Source organism: Mobula hypostoma, chromosome 6, assembly GCF_963921235.1.
Source record: "Mobula hypostoma chromosome 6, sMobHyp1.1, whole genome shotgun sequence".
Lineage (NCBI taxonomy): Eukaryota > Metazoa > Chordata > Chondrichthyes > Myliobatiformes > Myliobatidae > Mobula > Mobula hypostoma.
This window is the reverse complement of record NC_086102.1, coordinates 41570061-41582513: the sequence shown is the minus strand read 5'-3', so window position 1 is coordinate 41582513 and position 12453 is coordinate 41570061. Positions and strand designations below refer to the sequence as shown.

The 12453-nt window shown below is 36.7% G+C and overlaps 1 protein-coding gene across 2 annotated transcripts in view; it reads left to right on the top strand.

The window, feature by feature from the left end:
• Positions 1-11532, top strand: part of LOC134347976 (importin subunit alpha-5) — a 60753-nt gene extending 49221 nt beyond the window's left edge. For both annotated transcript variants that reach the window (XM_063050667.1, XM_063050666.1), the window contains exons 11-14: positions 615-740; positions 1163-1290; positions 1845-2023; positions 7807-11532. In XM_063050667.1, the coding sequence (XP_062906737.1) occupies positions 615-740; positions 1163-1290; positions 1845-2023; positions 7807-7997 (624 nt within the window). In that variant the 3' untranslated portion in view covers positions 7998-11532. The remainder of the gene's footprint in view (positions 1-614; positions 741-1162; positions 1291-1844; positions 2024-7806) is intronic.
• The last annotated feature ends 921 nt before the right edge of the window (positions 11533-12453 follow it).

Sequence of the window (12453 nt, the reverse complement as noted above, 5' to 3'; positions counted from 1 at the left end):
GTGAAAAGCAGAAGATTTAAAGGAAATGGTGTCATGGATTACTGGGAAATATGGAAGGGGACCAAAGTGGAATGGTGAAATATGAAGCAAGAGTGTATGAACATATCAATAAAATATTGTTAATCTAGCAGGAAACTTTTCTCAATACCATTCCTTGTGCAGACAGATGTAACTAGTATGTGTATAGAGGTAGACTATTTTGGAAATGGACCAAAGCACGTTAGGATTGAAGACATTTATATTTTGGGGGTTAAAGGACGTTATAGAAGCTGAAAGGGATAATGGTTTAAAGAGCAACAACTGAAAATGGTAAGAGAATGGGAAAGGAGGAGCATCTGGTAAATTCCCAAGAAAATCAAACATCCAGAAGCTTCTATGGACCACATGAACAGTCAAGCCCAGTTTTACAGTACCAGGCTGAAGTTGTATCTCAATTTATTTATTTTATTTTATTTTTTTGCAAAACATGACTTCCTCAAGTGAGTTCTTCCATCACATGTGCCTGGTACATTTTGGATTAGGATTGGTGTCCTAAATTCATTATTGCTTTTAATATTAACACATTTTAAACTTGCCTTGACACGGTTTATTTGATTTATTTATATTTTCTCCAGGTAATTTTAAATTGTTCAGCTTTGCAGAGTTTATTGCACTTACTGAGCAGTCCAAAAGAATCAATCAAAAAGGAAGCATGCTGGACTATCTCAAATATTACAGCCGGCAACAGAGCACAGATACAGGTATGCTTCAGCTTTGTGTCTGTAACAACTGAATGCTTTGATAGTTTAGCTGAATTTCATAGAAACATAGAAAATAGGTGCAGGAGTAGGCCATTCGGCCCTTCGAGCCTGCACCGCCATTTATTATGATCATGGCTGATCATCCAACTCAGAACCCCGCCCCAGCCTTCTCTCCATACCCCCTGACCCCTGTAGCCACAAGGGCCATATCTAACTCCCTCTTAAACATAGCCAATGAACTGGCCTCAACAGTTTCCTGTGGCAGAGAATTCCACAGATTCAATATTTCGTTACAATATTTACAGTGGTGTCTCTGGATTTTAGAAAGTTGAAAATTCCCGAAGATTATATGTATATTTTTACTAATTCCTAGTTGTATGGTATCTTGTAAACGTTTTGTGTATTATCTCCAACATTTATAGGCGGTAATAGACGCCAACATCTTTCCAGTCCTAATAAACATTCTACAGACAGCAGAATTTCGTACAAGGAAAGAAGCTGCATGGGCTATTACTAATGCAACATCTGGTGGAACTCCTGAACAGATCAAGTAAGATTTTCCTCCGCACCAACTTTTTGGTTTTCTACAGAAATGCAGTCTGATATTTAAAATCAGAATCAAAGTAAGATTTAATTTGGAGAAAATGTCATGAAATTTGTTGTTTTGTAGCAGTAGTACATTGCAATATTCTGTATAATAGAGTAATGAATGACAATAAATATGTACATATAAAATTGAATTAAATAAGTAATGCAAAAAGAGAAGGAAAAAATAGTGAGTTAGTGTTCATGGGTTCATTGTCCATTCAGAAATCTGATGGTAGAGGGGAAGAAGCTGTTCCAGGTTGTCTTCAGGTTCCTCCACCTTGATGGGAGCAGTGAGAAGAGTGCATTTCCTGGAGGTCCTTATACAATCACTGTAAATAGCTGTCAGGGAACTGCACTTCATAGAAATTGATGTTCTAAAATCAGCATATTTCTTTTGATAGAATTAAATGTTTTAACTTGGACCTGTAAATAATTATCCTGTTCTTTGTTTTCTTTTTGGAGTTCCTTGGACTGGTGACAGGGTTTGATTTGTATTTCTTTTTCAACCTTGTTCAGATATATAGTGGAGTTGGGGTGCATTAAACCATTATGTGACCTGCTAACTGTTATGGATGCAAAAATCGTTCAAGTGTCTTTGAATGGTTTGGAAAATATCCTTCGACTTGGGGAACAGGAAGCCAAACAGAATGGTACAGGAATAAATCCTTATTGTGCGCTAATAGAGGAAGCCTATGGTGAGTTGGTGGCAGAATTATCCAGAATATTTTATGGACGTTTAATTGATAGTTTGAACATTGTCTAGGTTGCTTTTTTTTTACAAAATGAGTTACTTTAATACATATGTTATCTTTATTCTCTGCCTATCGATGCTTTGAAATTTAATTGTAAGTGGATAGTAAGAAATTATTCCCTGGAAATATAGTGAATATTTCTCAAAAGAAAGTTATGATGGCCTGGTAGCCATTGCTTAAAGCATGCTTCTGATGGCCTGGACCTTGCCGTGGAAGATAAAATCAGCCAGCCCTGTGGTAGCTTAACCAGATACCATGTGAACTGGGGAAGCACCACAAGACCACAAGATGCTGGCTGATTTCTGATGTTTGACTGTTAACTTTGCAAGCTTTTAACTGACCTGTTATTTTATTTCTTGTTGTGATAGTTCTTAACAGTATAAGTACCCTTAATGACAAAGTCATCTTTCCTTGACCAGAAGGTAAACCACTAAAGTCTTATTCTTTTCATTTATAAACAAGCTAAGAGCCCATGGTATTACAGGAAAGATACTAGCATGGATAGAAGATTGGCTGACTGGCAGGAGACAATCAGTAGGAATAAAGGGGGCCCTTTCTGGTTGGCTACCAGTGACTAGTGATATTACGTAGGGGTCGGTGCTGGGACCACTTCCTTTCATGTTACATGTCAATGATTTGGATGATAAATTAATGGCTTTGTGGCCAAGTTTCTGAAGTTGTGAGTGGAGGGGCAGGTAGCGAGGAGGAAGCACAAATTCTACAGAAGAACTTAGATTGGAGAATGGGCAAAGAAGTAGTAGATGGAATATAGTATAGGGAAGTGTGTGATCATGCACTTCAGTAGATGGAATGAAGGCGTAGACTATTTTCTAAATGGGGAAAAATATTCTAAAATCCGAGGTGCAAAGGAACTTGGGATTTCTTGTGCAGGATTCCTTAAAGGTTAACTTGCAGGCTGAGTTAGTGGTAAGAAAGACAAATTCAATGTTCGCATTAATTTTAAAAAGACTAGAATGTGAGATTAAGGATGTAATACTGAAACTTTATAAGGCATTGGCATTGAAGAGAATCTGCTGTTACACTAAGATAAGGAATGCCTACCGTTTCATGCCCAGACCACATTTCAGTAAACTGATCACTTGGCTGTCCTTCTACCTGCATACAGGCTGAGGCTAAAGTGCAAAACTCCATAGATTAGGGCAACAAAGAAGTGGTCGCAGGAGGCAGAGGAGAGGCTACGGGATTGCTTCAAGTCGATGGACTGGGCTGTGTTCAAGGACTCATCTGTGGATCTGAAATTAATGCATCATGGTTGTCACGTTCTGTATTAAAACAGTTGTAGACAAGTGTACCCCACAAAATCATTCAGTCTTCCCCAACCAGAAGTGCTGGTTGAGCCATGAGATCCGCAATCTGCTGAGGGCTGGGTCAGAGGCATTCAAGTCTGGTGACCAAGAAAATTACAAGAGGTCCAAGTATGATCTCCAGAAAGCAATTTCACAGGTGAAGTGGCAATTTTGGACTAAACTTGAATAAACAAAGGATGATAGACAGTTGCAGCAGAATGCTATCACCTCTTATAAGTTAAGTCAAGTGACATAAGTGACAACAGGGCTTCGCTTCCAGATGAGTTCAATGCCTTCTATGCTCACTTTGACCATCAAAACTTGGAGATACCATCATGTACTCCTGCAGCCCCTTGATGATCCTGTGATTTCAGTCTCTGAGGCTGACATGTGAGCAGCTTTCAGGTGTGTGAACCAGAAAACATCCGCCCCAGACAGGGTACCTGGCCAAGGACTAAAGACCTGTACTGATCAACTCACTGGAGTGTTCACTGAGATCTGTACCTTCTAGCTTTGGCAGTCTGAGGTACCCACTTGCTTCAAGCCAACTTCACTTATACTGGTGCCTAAGAAGAAGGTAGTAACCTGCCTTAATGTTTATTGTCTGGTAGCACTTGCATCCACAGTGATGAGGTGTTTTGAGAGATTAGTGATGAAACATGTCAACTTGATGAAACAAACCACTTGGATCCTCGCCAATTTACCTGCTGGAGCAACAGGTCCACAGCAGATGCCATTTCATTGGCTTTTCACTCAACCCTGGAACATCTAGGCAGCAAAGATACATGCAAAAGGATGTTCTTTATCAATTACAGCTCAGCATTCAATACCATCACCCTCTCAAGACTAATCTGTAACCTTCAAGACTTTGGCCTCAATACGTCCTTGTGCAAATGGCTCCTCGATTTCCTCATTTATTGGCCACAATTGGTTCAGATTGGCAACAACATCTCCATGATCTCCATTAACACTAGTGCACCACAAAGTTGTGTGCTTAGCCCCTTGTTCACTTTACACTTATAACTGTGTGACTATAGCTCCAATGCCATATTCAAGTTTGCTGACAACACCACCGTTGTAAGCCAAATCAAAGGTGGTGACGAATCAGCATACAGGAGGGAAATTGACAATCTGGCTGAGTGTTGGCACAACAACAACCACTTAATGTCAGCAAGACCAAGGAGATGATTATTGCCTTCAGGAGGAGGATATCAGAGGTCCATGAGCCAGTGCTCATCAGAAGATCAGAGATGGAGAGGGTCAGCAACTTTAAATTCCTTGGTGTTATCATTTCGATGGACCTGTCCTAAACCTAGCATGTAAGTGCAATTATGAAGAAATTTTCTACTTAGGGGTTTGTGGAGATTGGGCATGACATCTAATACATTGACTAACTTCTGTATATGTGTAGTGGAGCGTATATTGACTGGCTCCATCACAGCTTGGTGTGAGAACACCAATTCCCTTGAATGGAAAATCCTACAAAAAGTATTGAATATGGCCTAGTCCATCACGGGTAAAACCCCTCCCCACCATTGAGAACAACTATATGAAATGTTGTTATAGGAAAGCAGCATCCTATCATCAGGAGCTGCCCCCTTGCTGCTGCCATTAGGAAGAAGGTACAGGAGCCTCAGGACTCGCACCTCCAGTTGAGGAACAGTTATTAACCCTCAGGCTCCTGAACCAAAGGGGATAACTTCACTTGCCCCATCACTGACTGTTCCCACAACCTATGGACTCACTTTCAAGGACTCTTCTTCTCATGTTCTCTATTTATTGCTTATTGTTCATTATTATTATTTATTTTTGTATCTTCACGTTTGGTGCAGTATTTAATTTATTCTAATGGATTTATTGAGTATGCCTGGAAAAAAAAGAATCTCGGGGTTGTATAAGGTAATATGTATGTACTTTGGTAATACATTTACTTTGAACTTTGAAATACAATGGTCAGAGTTTTTATAGTTAAGTTTCATGATTGGTTCAACAGAAAGGCATTTTTGCAATTTTCAGTGTATAATTCCCAGTAGTTTGTTAGCTTTGCATTGATGGTGTGGATTATTTTGTTGAGAGAAGGGAGTGAGTCAGAAATTGTGGTACATTTTAGTACAATAACAGGTGGGAAAATATGAAGGAGTCTTATAGGCAAATTTTAAGGAAATAGGAAAGAGTTCAAGAAATAGGAACTTAAAGATGACAGCCTTCAAATAACATGTGATGGCACCTTATAGTGAGTTTAGAAGGGTGGCTGGAGAAATGGTGCTTTAAGAAGAAACAATTATGATATTGTAAGATTTAGTTGTAATATCTGTGGAGGGAAGTAAATAGGCCATTCTTCAGGTCAAAGTTGACGTTGAGGCAAGGGGCTAGGTGTAGTGGGATGAGAAAAAATTGGCTGAGGTGAATTTGAATCAAGAACTGGAAGGTAAGACTATAATGGAACAATAACAACCTTTTCAGAAGAAGATGGTGCAGGTGAATCCAGATACAGTCCGATGAGAGAGAAGGGTAAGACAGTTTAACTCTGACATCTCTGGATGACCAAGAGAGAATAACGTAAAGCAGGAGAAAAAGGTGTCTGAAAAATGTAATTGATATGTGATTGTGGAAAGTTGAGGGCATATAAGAGGGGAAAGAAAGAATGAGAAAAGACTTACAGTAAGCATGGAAGGGAATCAAGAAATATTTTCGTGAATATTAAACAGGTGATAAGAGGAGAGGTAATGCTTATCAGAGATGTTCTCCTTTTATCAAGAGAACTGATGCTGGTGTTTCTGTAAAGAAAAATCTAAGTTGGATACTCAGTAAATTAAAGGTTGATAAACAGAGGTATTAAAACCTGAAAGTGGATAAATCACCCAGTCAAGGCAGAATCTACGATAGGGTAGAAATTGCACAGACATTGGATGTAATCTTTCAAACGTCTGTCGATGTATGAAGGTGGGGCTTGAGAATTGGAGAATTGTTAATTTCACGTGCTTTCTCAAGGATGGGTCTAAGCATAGGCCTAGCAACCACAAGCCAACTGGGTTAGCCTTGATAATAGAGGAGCTGACCGAAAAGGTACTCTGATATAAAATTAGCACCCTCTTAGACAAGTGTAGAGAGACTTGTTAAAAGCAAGTAGTCAGTTAACATGAGTTTTTGAGATGTTGAAAGGGCTGAAGATGAAAATGCTTTTAATTTGGTGTGCATGAGCTTTAAAAAGGTGCTTGATGAAGTGTGACAATTAACTTGACATTAGATTGAACTTTTTGGAATTAAGTAACAGTATTTGTATTTTGTATATTTGTATTAGTAACAGTATGAAAAAAATTGCTAAGAGACAAAAATGTAGTAATGTTGAACCATATATTTCTGGATTATAAGGAAGCATATGGTGGGAATCCTCAAGTATTAGATTTTAAGGCTGTTTTCTTGATGTCTATTAATAACATGTTTAGGTATACTGTATAGGACTTGCATCTCTGAATTTGCAAGGCTAAGGAGAGGGAATTGAGTGGGAGTAGCTACATTGCTCTTGCATAGAACTGATGTGGACTCCTTCTATACACTAACTTGCAGTGATGATATATATCTACAGGACTACAAATGGTTGCCATTGGGGCAATGAATGTGAACCTACTGTTCTCAATATTTTGGTCTGGGGAAAAAAGACCAGTTATGTGGGTAGGGATAGCATTAGCATTAAAGTACATCGAGCTTATTTATGCTGAACATAAAAATGCATTTAAAGTTCCCCATTCCCTTATTGATTTTGTTGCTCTCATCAAATTTTCACTGATCTTGTCAGCACTGGTAAAATGGTACTCATAAAATTATTAAAGATTAGATTTATTTGTCACATGTACATCAAGACATAGTGAAATGCGTCGTTTGCATCAATAGTGCGCATGGTGAGAGGATGAGCTGGGTTAGCCCACAAGTGTTGCCATATTTCTGACGCCAGCATAACATGTCCACAACTTTGTGTGTTTGCATGGTTTAATACTAATTCATTCCCTTTGCAGAAGATAATTTCATGATTAACATGCAAATATATTTTGTTACTAAATTTTGCAGAGAAAGGTTAGCATTTTCCTGAATACAGCTTTTGTTACTAAAATCAATTCCATGTGAACCAGGCATCCCTGAAGTCAGGGCACATGAATTTGGCTAATACTGAACTTCTCACTGAGAGCAAAGTTATAATAACTATAAAACTACTTTTAGTTTGTGGTTTCAATTTCTGTACCAATTTGTATCACACTAAGGAACATGCATCTATTTCTACATCAGTCAGTAATTTTTTAATGATTCTGTATTTGGAGACAAGGCAAAAAAATTGCAATGAAACCATTACTGAAAAGAACAGTTTCCCAATTGTACCCAACTTCCATTATTTTTTAAACAAAATCTTTAATTTTATTCTTGCAGGTTTGGACAAGATAGAATTTCTGCAAAGCCATGAAAACCAGGATGTTTATCAAAAAGCATTTGATCTAATAGAGCATTATTTTGGTACAGAAGAGGAGGAAGATACCACCATTGTCCCACAAGTTGATCTTAATCAACAGCAATACATCTTTCAACCACATGAAGCTCAGATGGAGGGCTTTCAACTGTAAGCACGTTCACAGAGAGGACTACTAACCCCACGCACACACACTTCTCCCAGGGCTGCTGGGACTGATGAGCTTATTGGGAGGTGGGGGGGGGGGGGTTTGTGGTGGAATGAGAAAGGACCACATCTAAACATAAATACATACCTACAGTATGCTGGTAAGAACATGCTCAGATGGCTGATTAGTTCTTATTAGCAAAAGGTTGTATGTTGGTGAATAGGGAAGCATGTACTCGCAGACAGTACACTTTCTACAAAGCAGTTGTGAACCATACAAAATGTTAAATATGAAGATTATATTCTTGCGTGTATAATAATGATATGTATATAAACATTCAAATAGGGGTTAGGGAAATCTGAGCAAATTTGCACCACCGGACTCTTCCATCTTAAATGCATCCTTTGCTGTGACGCTCCTTTCTATTGTGATGTTTAATACTGCTGATTTTTTTTAAAATTCAAACTAGTGGAACATTAATAGAAGTAAACTGATGGACTGCCTACCCAGAATTGCCATCAAATAATATCTTCATTTCCACATAATCTAGTTAATGATACAGTTATACACTGTTGTGATCTATCCTTGTTGTGATTCAGTTGAGACATAATTGGCCTTGATATTATGGACACAATTTTCTGCTGCTCACTTTTACATTACAACGAAAGAGACCAGAGACTAGGATCTCTGAACCACTAGTTAATTTTGTGATAATCCTTAACATAAAGTACAAGAGGTTTCAGGCTTCGTATTTTAAAATTGAATATTCTGCTGGGGTTATAATGTTGAGAAAGCTGTGATTGATATAGAATTATACTGTATCCATAAGAAAAATCAGCAAGTCAATAATAGGAAATGTTCTAGCAGTTGAACTTTATATAGTTGGTATTACAATAAGTGCATTGGGGAGTCATGGAGTAGAGGTTTATTATAGAACCTATTCTATTGTCTTTGTACTTTTAAGATATTTTAGAGAAATGTGTTTATAGTGTGCTGCATACATTGGGACCAAAATTATTTGCTTGTTCGGTTTACGTAGAATTCATTCACCACTTAGGAGCGAAGTTCTGGACAACAACTGCAATTCTTTCAGAACAAGATTATTACCTAGGTTCCACTAACCAGTCTTTTTTCCCCTTAAAAAAACATTCATCAGGTTTTTATATTCTGGTATTAGCTTGCAGCAGAGTTCATCTAATATAGTAAGTTCAAACTTGAAATGTGAAGGGAAGAAACAGTTTGCATGCAACAAAGATCTGTAAAGCTATGAGAACCAGAATTGGTTGTCACCAAAATTACTTGCAGGAGGCAGTGTGATCTATATATATTTTTTTGAAGGCGATGTCTTTAGTTGGTGCAACAAAATGATATCCCATTTAGCTTGCCCTGTCATTCATTTTTCTTGCTGCAGCACTGATCACTTAGCTAGTATTAAATTTCAAACGATGTACACTGCAGGTTTAGGTTTAAGAACAAAGTTTGAAGATAGACATCATGTTATTGCTTGCACATGTAAATAATTGTCAAGGAATGGTATTTGCAGCGCAGATAACTCGCGATCTTTGTATTTGGTTTGCTGTTTTTTTTCATAGTTGTGGAAATGTAGTTGGTTAGTACAATTTTCTGCCCATCGGTACTTGTTACTATTTCTTCCAAGGATATAAGTTTGCACTGGTCCAAGATACAACTGGAGTAGAGGTTGAAAACTTAACTTAAATAAGACATTTACTTTTTGGAGATTTCTGCAATCAGTGATTGAAACCAATTATTTGCATCTCCTGAGAGATGGTGCTGTGCTGCATAAGTGGTGTGACAAAACACACGGACAATTTAGTCTTGGACGAATTAACTACTCTTAAGGAATAGGGTATTTTCTGTGCCCCTTTGTTTGGGCCAAGATTTGATAGTAGGTCACTACCTTTATCCAAGATTTGATCTGAAATCAACATTTGAACAAAATAAATCATTGAAAGATCGGATCTTCATTCTGTTTTACTCCATTTTAAGCATTATTTGACTAATCTTGTTTAACTTCCCTCTTATGAAATGGCAGCTGTAGTTTATTTCTTCCCATTAACAGCACAATTTCAGTATTAATGATTTCACTGGGCTGTTGTTATTTTTTTTTAATATTTGGTGACAATTTACTATGTAACCAATATTTTGCTGTTATTACAATGAATCCAATTTGTGATATTGTTGGATTGATAATGTCATCTTGATATTTGGGATGTGCATTACAGCCTTGAACAAAGATGTCACATCAGATTCAGATCCATGCAAAATTCCCAGTTGTAATATCTATTTATTATATTTGGACATGCTTTTTGCAGTGTTGTCCAGTTTAAAAGCATCCTTAACAGAAGTGTTAGCATGAGGAATGTACGGGAAAATTTTCAACAGATTAAACTATCATTAGAAAGGTTTATAATGAGTAAATGGAATTTCTGCACTAGTTTAAAGAACAACTTTACACTCTAAATTTGTATCCTAAGAATATATTTATCTTAAAGTATTTCTTTTGTAAATGTTGTTTTGAAAATCTATCGCATCCTTTTTAATTCATGTTGCACTCTATTGGACCAGTCTTATTCTATTTCTGTGATTGACAGGAAATTGAAGACAATTTGAGGGAGAAACTTTTTTTTGTCCATGTAATTATTTTTTTTATTTTTATAATGTGAAATATTTGACAAAAAAGCTTTATGCCAAGAAGTTCAATGGTATACCCAAGTAAATAATTTTATTCTGACAAGCTGTGAGTCCCTTATTAAGATTACAATAATGCATGTTTTATCTTTAAGAACTGATCTATAGATATATCATAAATGGAATTTCACATTGTTCTTTACACAACTTTCTTCATTTATCCATGGTCCAGAAAATATGTTTGACATTAAGGTAAAGATTCAGTTGTTTACATTTTGTGCATTGTTTTAATAAGGGATTGATTGGTTATCATGTTTAAAAAGAAGTTAATAACCGGAAGCAAGCATTCAGCAGTACCTATGAGGACATGATTTTCTTGTTATGAATTCTCACGTTATGTTTTCAGCATTATGAATTTAATATTCCTCGGGCATCTGAGCTGTCTACTTGTTGAATCTGATAGCTTGTTAAAATGTGAGCTTAAATCAAAATGAGTTTAGCCCTTTTGCTTTTCAATGTCTGATTACACGAAAATAGCACAGGTCTGCCATGTGGTGCACAATGGACAAAATAATAAATATTATTTCTAGGTGGATGTTTGAAATGCAAAGTGTGGGTTATTGAATCAGTTACTTTACTTTTTAAAGCATAAGTTTAGAATTTTTGTATTTTTTCGGCACAAGTACAGATCATTATTATTTCAGTACATTTATTTGATCTATGAATTTAGGTTTGATCCACACATTTCTCACCTGAAAAGTTCGTCTAACTAACCCAAAGCAAATATGCTTGTTTCTTCAAATTAACATTAAATCTTGCAGTACTACTAAGTGCTCACATTGGTATTGTGATAGAGGTTAACATAGTGAGTTGCTAAGCTTCTGATAATTACTCCATATAGCTAGGTTGTAAAGTAAGAATATAGTGAATCCCTACCACCCATCTTTCCCTTTGAGCACATCGTTTTTTTAAAATTTAATATCCAAGTTATCTGGTCAAAACTGCTGTACAGTTTTTATACAATAGCAAATTGTTTCATAACTTTCCTTTCACAAATAATAGGAGACACATTTTGAGATGCAACTTTTTAGCATCTTTGTTCCATTTTGAAAGGTTCTGTATCGGAAATAACCTTAAAAGAGTTTCAAAGATGCCATTCTTCTTGTAGCTGTGGCTGATGTATAAATTTTAGTGCTAGCAGTGCCATTTCAAGAAGTGTTTTAAGGTTGTTTTACCACCACTTTGAAAGTTTTGAAATGTTATTTTTCTTAACTCTTGCTTGAGAGCACTATACAGCGTTGAAAACTTATTTTCCTATTATGTTTTTTGTCTGTTGTATTCCCTTTTCCTAATTCTTTATCAATATGGTGTGCATATTCTTTGGAATTTATGTCCAGTCTAGTTGTACCAAGGCTGCATAACCGAAGTGTGGGTAGGGAGCTAGGAGGAAAAAAACAACCACCAATTGATTTGGTTAACAAGACATTAGCATGATATGTAGCATGAGTGTCAAAAATATCAAGATCAGAAAGTTCAATAAACCCTTTTACTGCTTGTAAAGGATTTCCAATTACAGGTTGGGAACTTCCAAACCTATTTATGAACATTAGCTGGGGTCTTTTGAATGAAGTAGTTTAATTGCTTTGTGACTGATGCATGGGGGAAAATAGCTGGAGAATGTGCATTTTTTTGTGCTGAACAATTCAGAACAATTCAGTCCCACCAAATGGTTTACGATTACATGATTAGATTTAGTGATTATACAGACCAGAGGATACAGTCCAATTAACTGAACTTGAGAATTATGAAACCA